General features: G+C 40.6%; 2 protein-coding genes across 4 annotated transcripts in view; one reads left to right on the top strand and one right to left on the bottom strand.

The window, feature by feature from the left end:
- LOC132869744 (zinc finger protein 271-like) overlaps positions 1-19,731 on the bottom strand; it is a 46,500-nt gene extending 26,769 nt beyond the window's left edge. The window contains exon 1 of the mRNA XM_060903124.1: positions 19,497-19,731. The gene's annotated coding sequence lies outside the window, so the exon portion shown is untranslated. The remainder of the gene's footprint in view (positions 1-19,496) is intronic.
- On the top strand, positions 77-16,872 carry LOC132869743 (zinc finger protein ZFMSA12A-like). 3 transcript variants are annotated; one of them, XM_060903119.1, is made up of 9 exons: positions 77-213; positions 2,666-2,868; positions 2,985-3,077; positions 3,213-3,308; positions 12,973-13,083; positions 13,184-13,304; positions 13,424-13,943; positions 14,040-14,068; positions 15,471-16,872. In XM_060903119.1, the coding sequence occupies exons 1-9, from the start codon at positions 108-110 to the stop codon at positions 16,703-16,705; spliced, it is 2,514 nt and encodes an 837-aa protein (XP_060759102.1). In that variant the 5' UTR covers positions 77-107; the 3' UTR covers positions 16,706-16,872. The 3 variants fall into 3 exon arrangements, with proteins under 3 accessions (XP_060759102.1, XP_060759103.1, XP_060759104.1); XM_060903120.1 differs by lacking the exon at positions 77-213 and adding an exon at positions 283-1,185; XM_060903121.1 differs by lacking the exons at positions 77-213; positions 2,666-2,868; positions 2,985-3,077; positions 3,213-3,308 and adding an exon at positions 8,336-8,451.
- Positions 19,732-20,332: the final 601 nt, after the last annotated feature.

Below are 20,332 nucleotides of genomic sequence, written 5' to 3'. Positions count from 1 at the left end.
CCCTATTCACTATATAGTGTGCTGCTTTGGGAGTCCGCCATTTTATAGTCGAATCACAAATTCCGCTCCCTACGTTCGGTAGGGTGCTACTTGGTGCCCCAGGGCGCATGCGCAGTACTGTCTCTCGGCCGTACAACAATCCATTGCAACGACAGCTAGTAACACAGGGCATTGAAACAGAAACTCAGCGGTGGTTCTTTAACATCATGATGGGTAGGAGTTATTATTGTCTTCGAACAGCTATATATGTGTTGTATTTGGCGACTGTGTTGTAAGTAGGACGTTTATAAATCCAGTACTGCGTTGGTAGAACACTTGACGGCCAGTTAGCAAGCGGATAAGCTAGTGGTGTTCATCGGAGTAGTGCTGGATAATTTATACTCGTTTTCCGCCGTGTTGATGCTAGAAGACTGTTCGCACTTCTTTTTAAAAATTATTATCTGAGAAATTATTACAAGAGGAACGTTAATGGACTCCCAGAGGGCTCGGATACAAAAATATTTGTCGTTTCTTGTAATAACCGATACATGGGCAGCGCGGCTCGAGGCTCTTCTGAAATCTTTCGGTGCTAAAATCACTTTATCGGTCGGTTCTTTTGGCGGTGAAACCTAAATAGTAGTGTCCCTTACAACGGAGGCGAAGTGGCGAGGGAATGGTTTGAGACAGGGCCTACGTCTTTGAATGTTGTGCTCACGGATTGTATTTTGGTCTCGAGTTAACTTTTCCCGTTGGCTTTATGTATATAATATATACATTCCGATTCAGTACCTCATTCTGACACGTAAAAACTTTTTTTTTTTTTAAAGCGACGTTAACGGTTGTCACCCGTTTTCTGACAAGTCCCTCCTCCTCGCTTGGGCTGGTTTGCGGTCATTACGTAGGATTGGCTCGTAGAGTTTCATCTCGTTTCTTTTCAGCCAATCGTAGCGCAGGAAGACTTGTTTACCAAAATACGGGTAGGAAATACTTTTAACTGTTACGCGCTTGGTTGTTTTCACGCATGCGTATTTGGTGTCTACAAGTACGGTAGTCACCTTTTAGTACAAAGTCCAGCTAAATTATTGAAGCACACTATGGGATATGTATATTTTTGCTTTGGTCAACCATAATTGTGTTTTATGATATCAGGAGTATTTTACTTCCATTTTTTAAAAAATTGGTTTAAAAATGAATACTGCTTTAGTAGTGAGTATGATGGTTTACCGTAACGGGGAACCGCGATTATTAGTTTTTCTTTGTTTCTCTTTATTATTTTAACGTCGGTCACTAACCATAAAATGCATGTTGTTAAGTGGTGGTGTATGTAAGTAATTTCCGTAAGCACCTTCAGTCCTACATGACTGCAGAGTGTGGGAACGCTACAGTGTGGACAAACTTCCTGAATTTAGCAGCGAGTTTGGGTTAATTTGGTGTTAACCGAGTGTCAGTAGGCATTTAATAAGTTAAAAACGGATATGAGCGACTAAACTTGTGTTAAAATGCGTAACTGTCATAATGATTTATTTTTTACTGCCATAACCTGTTACATCTGACATCCGGTAAGAGCGTTTATCCCGCCGCCCAGTGTTGCCCAATCAGCGAGCTGCTCCTTAATACAGAGTGGTAATTTATCCAATGACAGCTCAGTAGGCGGGATTTTAGGTTTCGGCGGGTGAAATGAAACTTTTATCTGTCCGAACAGACAGCGCATGCGCGTTTCCATCGGCAACGACGACAGTAAAAGATGACCCAAACAGAGCCTCGGTCAAAAGCCTTCTATCTTTTTAGATGTATTAAGTATGGTGTTGAACCCGTGTAACTTGATCTTTTATAAAATATTAGTAGCTGACACATGGAGGGCAGATAATGTTTATGGTAACTGTGTGTATTATTGCGAGATGAAAGCGCGTGCTGATCTCTGTAGTTAATCTAAACAGTGGTTCTCAATGTCTTTTGCTGCCTTTTTGCTAAATCCCACGGGCCCCCACAGTATAGCTTTTCTCATCTCATTATCTCTAGCCGCTTTATCCTTCTACAGGGTCGCAGGCAAGCTGGAGCCTATCCCAGCCGACTACGGGCGAAAGGCGGGGTACACCCTGGACAAGTCGCCAGGTCATCACAGGGCTGACACATAGACACAGACAACCATTCACACTCACATTCACACCTACGGTCAATTTAGAGTCACCAGTTAACCTAACTTGCATGTCTTTGGACTGTGGGGGAAACCGGAGCACCCGGAGGAAACCCACGCGGACACGGGGAGAACATGCAAACTCCGCGCAGAAAGGCCCTCGCCGATCATGGGGCTCGAACCTGGACCTTCTTGCTGTGAGGCGACAGCGCTAACCACTACACCACCGTGCCGCCCCAGTATAGCTTTTATTTCATGAAAATTATTTAAAAATATTAAGATTTTTGGGGGCCATATAACTTTCTGTTGCTGAAATTTCCAATTATAGAACACATTATGCTGGCTTTGATTCTTGGACCCCTAATATAACTTTTAATAATGTGACGTTGTGATTTCCAGCCATGTAGCACAATGATAATAATAATAGCAAAACAAAAAAATCATGGCTATGCTTCACAGACCTCTGGGGGTCTGGACCCCACATGGTGACAAAGATCTACCTTGGGGGAAATAACACTGCATTTATACTATTACATGTTGTTTTCTTCGTAGGTTCTGTCCCACCGATTTCCTCACTGCGCTTACTGGTTCCACCTCTCCGGCTAATGTCTGCCTTTATGTGGAAAATTGCCCAACAGCAACATCTGGAGCATTATGGAAAGCTAGAAGAATTTGTCTCCTTAGTTACAAGGCTTGTCCCAGAGGTCTTGACAAGCAGACAGAAGGCCACTCTGGTAATGGGGCTCAGAGCAAAGGTGAGCAGAAATGGAGCCAGTAAAAGTATGGATTATTGCACAGAAAGGGACAGAACAGAGGTGTGGTATTCAAGAAAACTGATGTTCTCTGTGTGCTGATTTTGTGTGTGTGTCAGATGATTCTTGAGATGTGCCGAGGTGAACTGCCAGCTGACCTTGAGACAGTGAAGTCACATATACAGAGGATTCAGTCCTCTCATTCATCAAAGGTAGGCAGGTTTTGAAAAAGTGTAGGGTCAGATATTTTGATTGTAGCTTAGTTTTTGTTCTGACTGGGGAAAAATGTTTGCTTAGCAATGTTGTGCTTGTTCTGCTCGTTTCTAAAAGGCCTTCTGTGTTCTCAGGGAATTGATACAGAGGCAGATATCTTGCAGGCAAACCTTCTAACACTTGTGCTGGGACTGCTGGAGGATCCTGCCAAAAAGGAATACTTCTTTCAGGTCAGTTCAGGTCACGTTACCACACTTGATTAGAAACAGAGCAGTTAAAGCAGTAATGTGTAAAATTAAATGTAAAGTTATGTAAAAACACATTTACATAATTTTTCACCTACCCTATAATGAGTCGCTCAGCAAAGACATGCTTGAAGTTTGCTCCTTTAGCTAGCCATCGGCATGTTGCAAAGTACAATAATCTGGAGGTGATGAAATCCTGTGCTAATTTCCGAAAGGAAACCCAACTTGGTACTCAACAAGCGTATGTATTTTATTCAGAGGCCTCTGAGTTGATAAGGGTGAACCGACCAGTGCAGTTGTTTGTTTTATTAGCACAAAAAATGAGGGATCAAAGTGATCAAGATATGTTTTCTAAAGAAGAGTTTAAAAAAAAAAAAAGCGAGCTTGAATAATTTGATGTCCTGGCCCAAGCTGAGTGATGAATTTATGAGCCGTTTTGCAGTCATGGTTGTCTTTGAATAACACCAACTAACTCCTGCAACTAGGTCCAGTGTATATATGCTGGAGTTTCTTGTACCTTATTTTACAGGGACACACCAGCCCTACCTACAGCAGTAATGTCTCTAATTGTAAGAGTCAAATGTGGCCTGAGTTTTGACCTTGTGGTCACTTCATTTAATTCTAATGACACTTTTTGTATTTTGAAGCAGAATACTCTGTAGTTGTTGCACAGAGAAAAAATAGGATTTGAAACAGATGTGAGACACATTTGCAGCAGAGCTTCACATGTGGTTGAAATGAGTCTGTCAAAGTGTCCTTTCCAGAAAACCACAAGGATCATCCCCACTTCCGTTATTACAGTTACCACCATGCAAAAATGTTGCTGCGCAGTACTTGAAAATTTTTTACTTAAAATCTTATACATTAAAAAAAAATTGCACTTTGTATTCATAGGTTCTTCTGTATTTTGACTATTTTCTACATTGTAGAACAATACTGAAGACATCAAAACTATGAAATAACATATGGAACATGTACAGAATTGTGGTCGATGAAAATTGTGTAAAAAAATAAATAATTATATTTTAGATTCTTCAAAGTAGCCAGCGGTTACCTTGACACTTTGCACACTATTGGCATTATCTTAACCAGCTTCATGAGGTAGTCACCTGGAACACTTTTTTCAATTAACAGGTGTGCCTCGTCAAAAGTTAAAAAGTGCAATTTCTTGCATTGTTCATGCATTTGAGATCAAATAGTAAATACAACCCTGATTCCAAAAAAGTTGGGACAAAGTACAAATTGTAAATAAAAACGGAATGCAAACTGATATTGTATTCACAATAGAACATAGACAACATATCAGATGTTGAAAGTGAGACATTTTGAAATTTCATGCCAAATATTGGCTCATTTGAAATTTCATGACCGCAGCACATCTCAAAAAAGTTGGGACAGGGGCAATAAGAGGCTGGAAAAGTTAAAGGTACAAAAAAGGAACAGCTGGAGGACCAAATTGCAACTCATTAGGTCAATTGGCAATAGGTCATTAACATGACTGGGTATAAAAAGAGCATCTTGGAGTGGCAGCGGCTCTCAGAAGTAAAGATGGGAAGAGGATCACCAATCCCCCTAATTCTGCGCCGACAAATAGTGGAGCAATATCAGAAAGGAGTTCGACAGTGTAAAACTGCAAAGAGTTTGAACATATCATCATCTACAGTGCATAATATCATCGAAAGATTCAGAGAATCTGGAAGAATCTCTGTGCGTAAGGGTCAAGGCCAGAAAACCATACTGGGTGCCCGTGATCTTCGGGCCCTTAGACGGCACTGCATCACATACAGGCATGCTTCTGTATTGGAAATCACAAAATGGGCTCAGGAATATTTCCAGAGAACATTATCTGTGAACACAATTCACCGTGCCATCCGCCGTTGCCAGCTAAAACTCTATAGTTCAAAGAAGAAGCCATATCTAAACATGATCCAGAAGCGCAGATGTCTTCTCTGGGCCAAGGCACATTTAGAATGGACTGTGGCAAAGTGGAAAACTGTTCTGTGGTCAGACGAATCACAATTTGAAGTTCTTTATGGAAATCAGGGACGCCGTGTCATTCGGACTAAAGAGGAGAAGGACGACCCAAGTTGTTATCAGCGCTCAGTTCAGAAGCCTGCATCTCTGATGGTATGGGGTTGCATTAGTGCGTGTGGCATGGGCAGCTTACACATCTGGAAAGACACCATCAATGCTGAAAGGTATATCCAGGTTCTAGAGCAACATATGCTCCCATCCAGACGACGTCTCTTTCAGGGAAGACCTTGCATTTTCCAACATGACAATGCCAAACCACATACTGCATCAATTACAGCATTATGGCTGCGTAGAAGAAGGGTCCGGGTACTGAACTGGCCAGCCTGCAGTCCAAATCTTTCACCCATAGAAAACATTTGGCGCATCATAAAACGGAAGATAAGACAAAAAAGACCTAAGACAGTTGAGCAACTAGGATCCTACATTAGACAAGAATGGGTTAACATTCCTATCCCTAAACTTGAGCAACTTGTCTCCTCAGTCCCCAGACGTTTACAGACTGTTGTAAAGAGAAAAGGGGATGTCTCACAGTGGTAAACATGGCCTTGTCCCAACTTTTTTGAGATGTGTTGTTGTCATGAATTTTTAAAATCCCCTAATTTTTCTCTTTAAATGATATATTTTCTCAGTTTAAACATTTGATATGTCATCTATGTTCTATTCTGAATAAAATATGGAATTTTGAAACTTCCACATCATTGCATTCCATTTTTATTTACAATTTGTACTTTGTCCCAACTTTTTTGGAATCGGGGTTGTAATAAAAATTCAGTAAATAGCCCTGTTCCACAACTGTAGTAATCCATATTATGTCCAGAGCTGCTCAACTAAGTAATGAGACACAACAGTCCATCATTAAGACATGAAGTGTCTTAATATAGAAGAAAAACCATTGAATTAGGTGTGTCCAAACTTCTGAGTGGTACTGTAGTAAAAGGATTTGTTTTTGCAAGTAGTTCAAAATGGATGACAGGAGAGCTTAATTCAGTGACTCTTTATATACATATTCACCTTCTCATATACATTTTCACTTGCCCACTTGAGAGTAAAAAGCTCCCACTTGTATTGTGTATCCTGATGCATACAGCTGGTCTCAACACTTTATTCACCATAAAGATATGAATCAGACCAAGCATAACCTTGATTATACTGGCCCATTTGCAGTCAAGACTAGGAGTAAGACACTCTGACCCTGAGTCTGTTGGCCAGAATCAATTTATTGTCACTGTAGGGTCAAACCATGTGAAATCACCAGAGGCCTCGCCACTGACCATCTCAGATTTGCTTCATACTTTCTGGAAATACAGGTAGTCGTCGACTTACGACTGCGTTTGGTTACGACTGACCGGTCGTAAACCGATCTGGTCGTAAGTCGGCCTATGTTAAATGAACGTAAGTATATTGTGATGTGTAATGATATTGTAATCATCTTAAAGTCTTATTTTATCAACATTTTCTTATTTCATTACCTTGGCTCATTATTTGGTTTAAGTCAAACACTGCATACTACACTGCGTACAGTACAGTTCATTTAATATGTGCAAATCAAAAAATACGGAATACAGGTGTGAAAAATAGAAAACATTTTAGTTTATAACGTACCAAAATACAAATGTAAAACATAGCAAAATACAAAATTTAGTGACCGCTGGCATCACTGGTGCTTGGCTGTGGGTCGTCTACGTCATCATCAGCTGTTGCAGCACTCGGGCTGGCAGGAGCATTTGCTCGTTTCATAAACCAGGAGCTGGGGCGGAAACTGTATGACGGATTGTGAGAGAGATTGCGCGTGTGCCTGGAGCTGGGGCGGAAACTGTTGTATGTGCCGAGAGGCTGTCGGGAGCTGGGGCGGAAACTCGTATGCAGCGAGAGGCGCTGCCGGGAGCTGGGGCGGAAACTGTCGTATCCAGCGAGGGGTGCTTCCGGGAGCTGGGGCGCAAACTGTCGTACGCGGCGAGAGGCGCTGCCGGGAGCTGAGGCGGAAACTGTCGTACGCGGCGAGAGGTGCTGCCGGGAGCTGGGGCGGAAACTGTCGTATCCAGCGAGGGGTGCTTCCGGGAGCTGGGGCGGAAACTGTCGTACGCGGCGAGAGGCGCTGCCGGGAGCTGAGGCGGAAACTGTCGTACGCGGCGAGAGGTGCTGCCGGGAAACACTTGCCAGTCATAACCAGACGGTCGTAAAGTCGATCGGTCGTAAGTTGCATAGGTTGTAAGTCGACGACTACCTGTATTGTCAGCGTGCCCAATAAATAGTGTACAAAATTTTAGGCTTGTACCTTCATTAGTTTCTGAGATATAGGGGTTTAAAAAAAGGGGCGCGGCCCCAATGTCACTGTTGAAACGCGTGCTACAGAAAACGGACCTAACTTCCAGAAGTCATTTACTTTTAAACTATTCATGCAAGATGCATGAAATTTTCAAGGATTGTTCTTCAATGCCAGACGCCTTTAAATACTAAAATGGAAAGTTCACAGTTCAATATTTGCCAAGTTATGGCTTGTTGAAAATCATAAAAAAATATCTTGTCGTGCTTTGGAGTAACTTTGACCCCAACCCCCCCCATATCTCCACATTAAAGCACACCAGATTTTTCAAATTTTCTTATTTATTACTCATGTTATAGTACTCTTTAGGAAACTAGGTATGTGCTCAAAAGAAATCAAACTTTCTGATTTATTAGGCTTTAAAAAAAAACATTTTGCACCTATAATTCAAATACATATTACAAATGTATGACAAGGTCTATCATAAAAACAATTATACTACTGGAAAGAGCTTGTTCTGATTAGCAAATGCACAAAATTATCAAGTTGGTACCCTAAACCAAACTATAAATATTAAGGTATCAAGTACGGCATGTTTTACGATAGACGGAAATGCTGTTTTAAGGCATATTACAATATGATTACAAATCTACAGTGTAGGAAAAATAACCACCTTAAAAATACTTTATTTGAAGAGCTTAAACAGTGATTTTGCTTTTCCACATCAGATGGAAGTTTATACTGCCTGCCAGTTGATGTAAATGGGGCATCAATGATTTTCATGGCATGCACCAGAGGGACCCAACAGTTATCCTCTCTCCTGGGCCAGCTGTAAGTCTGAGAGGGACCATGAGGATGTATAAATGTTACTTGTACATCTTGTTCCTCCTCTGATAATGCACGAATGTTGCCTATCCACCACTGTCTGTCATACAAACATACAACATATTTACCAGGAATTGTATCTGCCAGAGAGACTGCTGATTTAACAGGGGTTTTATGCATTACTTGTGGCCGATTCCCACTCGATTCCCACAATGCAGCTAGGGCCACCCGACACCCTGCTGACCTGCAGCCGGTTGGACATGATTGGAATGAATGAGTGGTTGTCTCTTGTTCCAGGAATAGTAGCTGACCTTGATAATCTTGTCTCCAATGCCTTTCCACTCTCCATAACTTCCCCTGTACCAACCCAGATGAAATGGATGTTCTTGATGTTTTTCTGCCCACAAAAACAGATCAGATGGGGTTAATATGTCTGGGCTCATGCTAGCCACTCGCACGTCCGCAAATTGCGAAGTTTTATTCCAATTTGCGAAAAGAAAATCATCTGTATTCGCATTTTATGCGAAAGTCATTTAAAGTTTAAGCAAAATCCATCAAACAGTTGCGATTTCTCAAGATAAACAGTACCTTTCAGGGCCTGAATTTGGGTGCGGAATTGCGGGTATCGCGTGTATATATATATATATATATATATATATATATATATATATATATATATATATATATATATATATATATTTTTTTTTTAAAATTCCCGCACCTTTAACGATTCCAGTGCGAGAGATTCCCGCACACATTACTGCATTGCCTGACAACGTCAATCTAATAATGGATCAGTGTGAATGCGCAACTACCTTCTGTTCTCAAGGTTACTTGAATTGAACAGTCCTTTTACTGACTGACCCCCCCCTCTCCCCCTGTAGCCTACTCAGAAAAAAAAAAACAGCAGACACAGACAGTTCACACACAGATACAGCGTGCGCACTCTTCCTCTCTCGGACTTTAGCTGTAAAACAAACCTGGACCGCTGGCTAAAACGTACAAGTGCAGTGGCAGAAGTTTCCCCTGCTAAGAGGAAAACTCCTGAATCCGATGGTGGTAATAGCAGTGTGAGTGATACCGTTGAGAATACACAGGACGAGACAGCTAACGTTAACGTCGACGTTGCGAAGGGGATTAGATCAGAGCATGGCTATAAGAAAAAAGTATTTACAAGGAAAAGCAAAGGACACTGATGCTGACAAAAGGGATGACCACTAGGAGAAAGAGTAGGAAAGACTACATATGTACAAGAATCCTGCACTCAGCAAAGATGAATTGTTCAGTGTTGAGAACAATTTGATTTTTTTAAAATTAAAGATGGCATATGACACAGGAGACAGGGTTATATGGTATAAGAGAATCCTGAAAAGTCAACAAAGACTGTTGTCATGTTAACGTTCTATATGTGGACTGAAACAAAGTTTGTAAATTCATTCAGTGTTAAGAACAGTTTGATAGTGTTTTCTTATTTTAATTGTAGACATTAAACAGAGGACAGGGATGATCAGATCAAACATGAGAATAGAAAAATGATATAAAAGCTGATAAAAAAAGATGATATAAAAGGAAAAAGCAAAGGTCACTGATTAAAGAGATGGCCACTAAAAGAAGAGACAAATAACACAAACATAGTTAAGAGAATCCTGAAAAGTCAGCAGACTGGTTTAAGTTAGATTTTAAGTTAGACTTGTTGTGTCAATAAATTAATTGAGTGCTATTAAGAACAGACTGATTTTTTTTCTTTTTTATAATTAAACAAAGCAGTGACACTTAAAGAATAGTGCATGAAGATGAGGAAGAAGCAGCTGTGTAAAGCAACACTAAGGAGGTTGTAAAATTAGCTTAACTAAAAGGCACACAACCTTCTAAACTCTTCCTAGAGCCTTACTCGTACTGCTAGAAAAAGGCTATTGGTGTTTGATGGCATAATACAGTCAGTCAGCAATGTCATGCTGTAAAGGATCTCTTTCATTTTGTGGTGGTTTTCTACCCTCCACCTGAAACTGAACAGTCCATATCTTAGACGGCTGGTGGGAATAATACTTGCATTTATCCACCCGGCCTTTGTCTGACAATGCTATCCAAATTTGGAGATATCAAAATGAAAAGTCTACTAAAAAGGATACCTCAAATGGTGACAAAAGGTTACATACTGTAGAGATCTTCAATCTGAGTAGTGGCAGAAGGTAAGACCTAAGCTATTTAAGCCCACAAGTAGCGTTCCCCACAAACTGTATAAATCCCCCCCAAACTGTGTAAATCCCCCCCAATTTGAGTCACTAAGGGGGGGAATTCCCCCCCATTCTGAAAAATGAAATTCAGGCCCTGCCTTTCGTGTCCATCTTCGATGTTTTGATTTATAACCAACGCCCCCGAGTTTCGAAGCTTCTTATTGGTTGACCGCAAATTACGTCTTCCAATAGCATCAGACCTTACATATAAAATGATCAATTTCCGAGTTGCGCTGATAATGTCGGCAATTCTCGCTCATTAGTGAACAAGATTATAGCGAGGTTTGTTTAAAATAAATTATCCGACTTTACGTATGACAAAAACTTATCTAAAAAGTGAGAACATATTAGAATATTCTGTTAGCTTTCTCAGTTAGGGATAAAAACACGATATAACCATTCTAAAGACGTATTTTCTACATAATATCAACCCTGACAGAACTTTGCAAGAACTCCCAGATGAACCAGGATATATCGACCAAGTGTACCTTGTTTTCAGAGCGTTTTGACGCACATGGTTCAAAGTTTTGACTGCAAGTGTTTCATTTGATAAATTAATGGTGAATATCATTATATTTGGGTTATGAAATTAATTTATAAGAAACAACCATTGATTTTAACTCCCTGAGCTCCCTTCATCCTACCCATAAAGACACCCCCTCCCCCTAAACACACACGGGCCTACAGAGGGTGACTAAGGGCTAAAAGGTGCATAGATAGCAAAGAATGCAAAGCACATCACACCAGATGTTAGATATAATTATAATGAAAAATATGGACTCTGTAAACCAGATTAAGCGGGTTAAATTAAACACACAATTTCATTACATATATACAGTTGATGAAATGATCAAAATAAGAGGATTCACCAACAAACTACAATAACAATTCATTTTTAATATTATGTCAGTGCAAGAAACATTTAGAAGTATAACATATCTTGCTAAAAAAAATACTTTGCTAAAAAGAAAATTGTTTTAGCATTTCTTGCTAAGCAAAATTGCAAATTGCTAAAGAAAAATTTGAGTCTTTAGCACTTTTTGCTAAAACAATTTGGGTCCTAGAGTGAGCACAGTATGTGATCACTTGTGACTGCCTGTAAGGTAGCTCGAGCTGCTGACCGCTTTACAATGCCTCCAATACCATCACAGGGTGATTTACCATGAGAAGTGGCAAAGAAATGCCATTCTGCCAAAAGTCCAAAATCATCTGCATGCTTTATTAGATTTGTGAAATTTTTATAGTTTTTGTATTGGGCTGCTGATCCGTCACTGAAGTAAATGACCTTTTTTCAGCTGGGGATGTATCTGGCTGGCAAATGTAAGCTCAAATGTGTGCTTCTAAGGGATGGTGATAAAAATCCTCATGAATTTTGTGGGTTTTCAGTTTTTGTGCATCTCTGGATGCATCCAAGTAGATTATATGTCTTAAAACAGCATTTCTGTCTATCGTAAAACATGCCGTACTTGATACCTTAATATTTATAGTTTGGTTTAGGGTACCAACTTCATATTTTGTGCATTTGCTAATAAAAAAAAAAAGCTCTTTCCAGTGGTATAATTGTTTTTATGGTAAACCTTGTCATACATTTGTAATATGCATTTGAATTATAGGTGCAATTTTTTTTTAAAAGCCTAATAAATCAAAGTTTGATTTCTTTTGAACACACACCTAGTTGCCTAAAGAGTACTATAACATGAGTAATAAATAAGAAAATTTGAAAGACCTGGTGTGCTTTAATGTGGAGATATGGGGTGTCAAAGTTGCTCCAAAGCACGAAAGAAGACATTTTTTTTATGATTTTCAGCAAGCCATAACTTGGCAAATATTGAACTGTGAACTTTCTATTTTAGTATTTAAAGGTGTCTGGCACTGAAGAACAATCCTTGAAAATTTCATGTATCTTGCATGAATGGTTTAAAAGTAATGACTTCTGGAAGTTAGGTCCGTTTTCTGTAGCACACGTTTCAACAGTGACATTGGGGCCACGCCCCTTTTTTAAAGCCCCTATATCTCAGAAACTAATGAAGGTACAAGCCTAAAATTTTGTACACTATTTATTGGGCACACTGACAATATTTCCAGAAAGTATGAAGCAAATCTGAGATGGTCAGTGGTGAACATTTTTCTAAATCTGGTTATTTGGGGCGGAATTACCCTGTACCAAGTACATGTGGCCACTTTTAAACAGTGATCTGACTGACTTTTGTTCTGCATGTGGCTGTAGTGTTGCAGGTACACTGGTTTAAAAAGACTGAAGTCATTGTACTGTATGATAATGTGTGTGTTCTAGGAGGTGTTCCCACATGAGTATGGTCCAGAATTTGACCAAGCACTGCAAGTTCTGGTTGGCCATTTTCTCTCGAGACTGGAGCAGCTGCTGCCAATACCCAGCTTTAAACAGGTAGGACCACGATCACAAGCCTCTCTGCAGGTTTGTGTGTTACACCTGATTGCTGTCATGCTTCAAATGAGTGAAACCTACTGTATTCCCCCTCCTCCAGACTTCGTCGTGGCTCAGTGCCTGCCCCTGGGAGTGGAACGAGTACCTGGAGTCTGTTTGCAGAACGGAGAGTTTATTACCTTTGATGCAAATTGGTATTTGCGGGACTTTGGAGGATAATGGTAAGGTTTATTCTGTATATAATAACTGACATGGGGAAATAAGAATTATTCGTCATTCTTTAGTGTCTTTGAGAGGATTGATGATTTGTTTGTGTATATATATATGTTTACGTTTTTAGCTCTCCCATCGATTGTGGAAGACAGAATCCTCTCCTCTTTGTCCCTAACTGATATGGTGATAACCACACAAACGCAGCCCCTCTCCCAAGGACCGGAGGATGGGGAGAGTGCACCAGATGATGGTATCCAGGATGAAGACATCAGTTCAGGCCTTGATGGAACTGTAGCTGCAGAATACGTAAGAGCCAGCGATAGTGCAATGGAGGAAGATTCAGAGAGACAGACCTTTGAGAGAGAGATCAAGGAGGCTATTAAACATTTGGAAAAGGAGACCGATATGCCAGTTGAGGTGGCTGCAACTCTGCAGAGCACAGGGGTTGATTTGGAGCTGAAAACTACTGATGAAACAGGAAGTGCCATATCTGAAGCAATACCTGCAGCAGACGATATTGCAGCTGAACAGCAAATGGTGATTCCCAGAGTTGCACATACAAAGATCACTCAACCACTGGAGGTTTTGCAATCTGCAGCAAACAGAGAGAATGATGAGGGGGTCACTGACCAATGTGATCCACAGCAGTAAGTTACTGAAACGCTAACCCCCCCCCTTTTTGTTTTTTTTAAATAATGTAAATTATTTTATCAAATGAGTCAAATGTTTTTTTCTTTTTGTAGGACTGTTGTGGAGGAAGCAGCTCAGGGAGGTGGGTACTGTAATGTTCTTAAGTGTATAGTTGTGCAATAATACTGCCATTTTTGGAGGGTTTTTTTTAATTTTTTTTTTTTATTATTAAATAACATGAAGCTAGGGATCCTTTCTTGGGGTTGGGGGGTTTAAATCTGTCTCTTTAATGCTTGCAGCAGTTAATTCTGTTCTCAAAACCAAACGGGGCTACAGTTTTAAAATGAAGATTTGATGCATTCCGTATAATTAACAGCATGCTTGTCGAGTTTTTCCCAAAATTAGTCAGCATTAAAGCTAAACTGCATAAATTGCATAGATTTCCATCATTAAATATGGAAGGGGATTCTCAGTAAACCACAGAAATACTGAATACAGAAAGTGCAATCGAAGAGCCTCCACCAACGTTCGTTAAAAGACAATCGCTGATAAAAACACTTGTGTAGCTTCTTATAAAACTTGTATATTTTGTGTCAGGTGACATCACACCATCCGGTTGTTAATTATTTTCCTAGATCAGCACACCTTGTCTTGTTTTGTTCCTTGTGTAATCACTGAAGTGGGGGTTCCAGTAGGTCTGAAAAATTAAATTCCATACTGTACTGAAAACATCAAAAGGTAACAAGAACCATAATTAACAAAAAAAAAAAAAAGGTCATTATTCTTCAGTGTTAACCATTTGGGCAGGTTGTGCTGGTGCTATAAACTTTGGAATATTTTTATTTATTTATTTATAACCGAAATATTGAAATTCATTCTATTGCTTGAGTCTTAAGGCCTCTGTATGCTCTTGCGACAAGGCTTTCGCAGATAGCTTTTCGCAGACAGTTGTAATTTATCGTTGAGCGGGGAGTAATAGGCGTGCGCGATGTTATTCACCGCCACAACGCAAGGGGGCGCGAAGTTGCTAGGCGTAGTTGGTGGGTGTGGTTAGTGGAGTGTTTATCCTCCGGTTACTTATAATGACTAGAACTGGAGTCGTATAGATGTACGTACTTCCTCACTTCCTCGATCAACCGCTCTTCGTGCTGCTCCATCTTCGCTCGTGTTTTTAAAAATGGCGGTCGTGAAAACAAAACAAACCGGGAAAGCAGGGAACCGGAAGTGCGTGTACAGCGGATGTAGAGTGGACCAATCAGAGCCCTCTTGTCTGCGAGGCTTCTGTGGTGGTCACAGTTTTTAGGAGGTGCGCGCAGAGCGTCTGCGAAGGTGGGGCAGGCTACGCAGACACCATCTGCGAGGACTGGGTTGTCAGCATAAATTGGCCTTTAATCCACTGGAAAATAATTGATGGACACCTGGGTATACATCAGACCCCATTTTGAGAACCGTTTGTATAGTGTACCAATTTCACTTCAGGATTGTGTTTGTTTTAAAGTTAAGTAAGCTGTTTTGTTCTAAGACCTCCTCCCTTGTGTTTTCAGAGGTAACTGCTGAAGTACCAGAGTTGGAGCAATCTCCCAGCAATCCATTGGCAATCGACTCTCCAAAGATACCTTTAAAGAGTTCTTACCTACTTGGCAGGCTTTTACACAAGTGTCTGAAGTGTGGAAAGCGTTTTGCATATCGCTCAGAGCTCCATAAACACCAGGAGAGTCACAGACTCGCAGCATCTGTCAAGTGTTTTGAATGTGGGCAAATTTTCAGAGATTCAAAACTCCTAACTCTGCACCGGCAGAGAGGCTGTCGTATGAGGACATACAAATGCATCAAGTGCGGGGCAGCCTTCAGGTCTCTCTCGAACTGGTACAAACACCAGCAGGCCCACAAGGTGGTCTGCACACACAAGTGCCCGGAGTGTGGGAAGGTGTTCCGAAGTCTCACAGGCTTAGTGGCTCACAGACGAGAGCACATGGGTCCTGCAGTAAATGGTGTTTACACCTGTGACAAATGCGACATGACTTTTGGCTCGTATCGAGGCAGGGTGTTGCACCAGAGGGTCCATACGGATAAAACCAAGCAGCCTTCTCGAAAGGAACGTGAACCGGGGAAGTGTCGCTTCTGTGACGAGTCGTTTGTCCTGCTCAGCGATTTGAGAGTGCACCTGAAAACTCACCCAGAGTACAGACCGCATCAGTGCGACCAGTGTGGGAAGTGCTTTGCTCTGCACCACAGTCTGCTTGCACATCTCTCAAACCACACGGGAGATAAGCCATACCTCTGCACACAGTGTGGCAAGCGCTTTTTCAGCAAGGTCCAGCTGAAATCACACATGAGGTGTCACTCAGGTGAGCGGCCGCACATGTGCCCTCACTGCGGGAAATGCTTCTCGCTGCTAGGTAACCTCAATATCCATGTACGAATCCATACTGGCGAGAAGCCCTACTTGTGCCGTCATTGTGGAAAAGGCTTCATCTCTGCCGGAGAGCTGCAGGTGCACGAGCGCAGTCACACTGGTGAGAAGCCCTACTGCTGCAGCATTTGTGATAAAAGATTCGTTGTGTCAAGCCACCTGACGGCTCATAAGCGAGTTCACACGGGAGAACGCCCATATTCTTGCACTCAGTGTGGCAAGACCTTCATACGGAGATACGACTGGAATAAACACATGTACACTCACTCGGGGGTGAAACCTTTCCCCTGTACTATCTGCCAGAAGAGCTACACACGTCGCACACACTTGAACAGACACATGCAGAGCCATGGCGCAGGCCATTAGTAACATCAATCTGAATAACCAGAGTGGAAATTACTTAATGTACAGAAGAACATGCTTTAAATAAGGACATTCCAGTGCAAAGTTTCAAAAGCACATTGCTTATATGTTTTGTTTGACCAAATGCAGATATAATTAACCAATAAATGTTGGCCTTCTAGTTTATCAAAGTACTGTGTGTGCGTGTGAATATTTGTCAACCTGTCTCAGGAATAACTTTTGTAAGTTGCTGTAAAAATGGCTAGCTCCAAGATGGAAATGATAGAAAAATAGTAAAAATTTGGAAAATTGTATAGAAATCTTTCAGCAAATTCAGTCCCCACTGTGCCACCCTTGGTGGGGTGGATGGTTTTTTTTTTTTAAATAAATTTAACAATTATACCCATTTAAAACCTTTTATTTCTGGTTTTAGTTCTATAGTAAACCCAAGTTAACATTAATCTTTTTATTCCATTAATATACACTAAAATAAAGTTAAATTTCAATGTGCAGATTTAAACTGCAGAAAACAATGAGTTTTAATCAGATGTAAGGTTTTTGTAGCTTTCATTAAAAAAAAGGGGGAAAATACCAGTAATCATTATTCCTGAGGTCATTGTTACGAAGACCTATTCAATTTTTCATGATGGATAATCAAAACAAATCCCAGATGAAAGTCATACTCAAAATTTCATCACTGATTAACTCCTAAGCCATGTTTAGATTTGCGGTACAATTTAAAATTTGATCAATAAATACCTGATGAGTTCAAAATTCAGTTTAACCTAATTGGTGCAATGTACATAAATCTAGGTAACTGAACAGACATCAAAATGCGCAAATTAAAGACTGTATTCTCCACGTTTTCCAAAATCTTCAGTACTTCAACCTGAACCAAAATATCCATCAATAACAATGACCTGTTTCAAGTTCTTTGCACGATTATATCTATATCAAGACTTGTGTGGATTTGGAGACCAACCAGCCCGATTCAGGAAAACTGGAATAAATTAGATTTTGTATCAGAGAGAGAAATAATGACTTCAGCTGTGTCTCTGTTGGAGCAGCAAGTTGTGCTTGGTGAAAAGACAGCAGTCAAGCTGCAGTTTGTTCACAAAATCTGCTGCCACCAGCTGTAAGCATGAGCCATTGCATGTATTGTGGAATATATGAAGGTAGGATAGTGCCATATATCTGAAGAATGGCACTATCCTACCTTCATAGTAACAAACTCTGAGATGCGCATTCACAAGTTGCGAATTACGGGTTTTACAAGTGCAAATCATAGTCTGCTCTTCTTCGGATATATGGCACTATCCTACCTTCATAGGAATACACATAAACTAATAAAAGAATTTAAAATTTTTTGCAAATACATAAAGTACTTTCCCCACAAAAAAAAGAGCATTTATTCATTTTATTTTGATAATCCTGTTAAATAAATAAATCCAGCAGTCACTTGGCAAAACACAGGATGAGCTGATAAATACATTATTGTGAGCTGGTAAGTGTTCTAATCTTACTGATTCATCACATACGGTGATTTACTGACCTTAGATATTGTTGTTGATCTACAATGTAAAAAATCATGGATAAATATGAGGAAGAAATGTTTAAAAGTCTGAGTTAATCAGCAAAACATTATCAGCTCTCTGAAGAGCTGATGATGAGGCTTATGTTTAACCCTCTATGGTACGGTGTTATCTTCAGGCAACATTACAAATATTTTTTTACCCATTGCGACGAGTTAAATGCTGCAAGTAACTTTTACACAATGCAAGTGGAAGCTTTTTACTTTCAAGTGGGCAAGTGTATATGCATATGAAGCTCCACTGAGGTCATTATTACTTTAAGACATGAAGTGTTTTTTAATTAATAAAAATAAGCAAAAGTCTATGAATGAGTAGGCGTGTCCAAACTATTGACTGGTACTGTGCACACACACAGAACTGTGTAAAAGTTATAAAGAGCAGTAAACAGTAATATATGAAACAAAATTAATATTGGGTGTGATGATAATTTGCTTAAAAAAACAGTCTCAGGTACAATGTGTGCAGTTTTATAAGGAAATAAGCTGTAAGTTTTACTGAGCAGCTTACAGACCCAGCAGCCTTCATTTTATATACAGTGGTATGCAAAACTTTGGGCTCCCCTGGTCAAAATTGCTGTTACTGTGAACAGTTAAGCAAGTCTCATCTCATCTCTAGCTGCTTTATCCTGTTCTACAGGGTCGGAGGCAAGCTGGAGCCTATCCCAGCTGACTATGGGCGAAAGGCGGGGTTCACCCTGGACAAGTCGCCAGGTCATCACAGGGCTAACACATAGACACAGACAACCATTCACACTCACATTCACACCTACGGTCAATTTAGAGTCACCAGTTAACCTAACCTGCATGTCTTTGGACTGTGGGGGAAACCGGAGCACCCGGAGGAAACCCACGCGGACACGGGGAGAACATGCAAACTCCACACAGAAAGGCCCTCGCCGGCCACAGGGCTCGAACCCGGACCTTCTTGCTGTGAGGCGACAATGCTAACCACTACACCACTGTGCCGCCCTCAGTTAAGCAAGTTGAAGATGAAATGATCTCCAAAAGGCATAAAGTTAAGGATGACTCATTCCCTTTATATTTTAAGCAAAAACATTTTTTTTTATTTTCTTCTTTTACATTTTCAAAATGTCAAAAAAGGAAAAGGGCCCGAAGCAAAAGTTTGGGCACCCTGCATGGTTAGTACCGAGTAACACCCCTTTTGGCAAGTATCACAGCTTGTAAGCACTTTTTGTAGCCAGCTAATAATCTTTCAGTTCTTACCTGGGGGATTTTCACACATTCGTCCTTGCAAAAGGCTTTCAGTTCTACAAGTTTCTTGGGCTGTCTTGCATGCACTGCTCTTTTGAGATCTATCCACAGATTTTCAATGATGTTTAGGTCAGGGGACTGTGAGGGCCAGGGCAAAACCTTCAGCTTGTGCCTCTTGAGGTATTCCATTGTAGATTTTGAGGTGTGTTTTGGATCATCGTCTTATTGTAGGACCCATCCTCTTTTTAACTTCAACCTTTTTACAGATGGTGTGATGTTTGCTTCCAGAATTTGCTGGTATTTATTCAAATCCTTGCTTCCCTCGACCAATGAAATGTGCCCTGTGCCACTGGCTGCAACACAACCCCAAAGCATGATCGATCCACACCCATGCTTCAGAGTTGGAGAGGTGTTCTTTTCCTGGAATTTGGCACCCTTTTTTCTCCAAACATACCTTTGCACATTGTGGCCAAAAAGTTCTAGTTTGATTTCATCAGTCCACAGGACTTGTTTCCAAAATGCATCATGCTTATTTAGATGTTCATTTGCAAACTTCAGACGCTGAATTTTGTGGCTAGGACGCAGGAAAGGTTTTCTTCTGATGACTCTCCCATGAAGGTCATATTTGTTCAGGTGTCGCTGCATAGTAGAACAGTGCACCACCACTCCAGGGTCTGCTAAATCTTTCTGAAGGTCTTTTGCAGTCAAACAGGGGTTTTTATTTGCCTTTCTAGCAATCCAACAAGCAGTTCTTTCAGAAAGTTTTCTTCATCTTCCAGACCTCACCTTCATCTCCACTCTTTCTGTTAACTGCCATTTCTTAATAACATTACAATCTGAGGAAACAA

The sequence above is a fragment of the Neoarius graeffei genome, chromosome 21 (assembly GCF_027579695.1).
Source record: "Neoarius graeffei isolate fNeoGra1 chromosome 21, fNeoGra1.pri, whole genome shotgun sequence".
Classification (NCBI taxonomy): Eukaryota; Metazoa; Chordata; class Actinopteri; order Siluriformes; family Ariidae; genus Neoarius; species Neoarius graeffei.
This window is presented reverse-complemented; position numbering and strand designations above follow the sequence as displayed.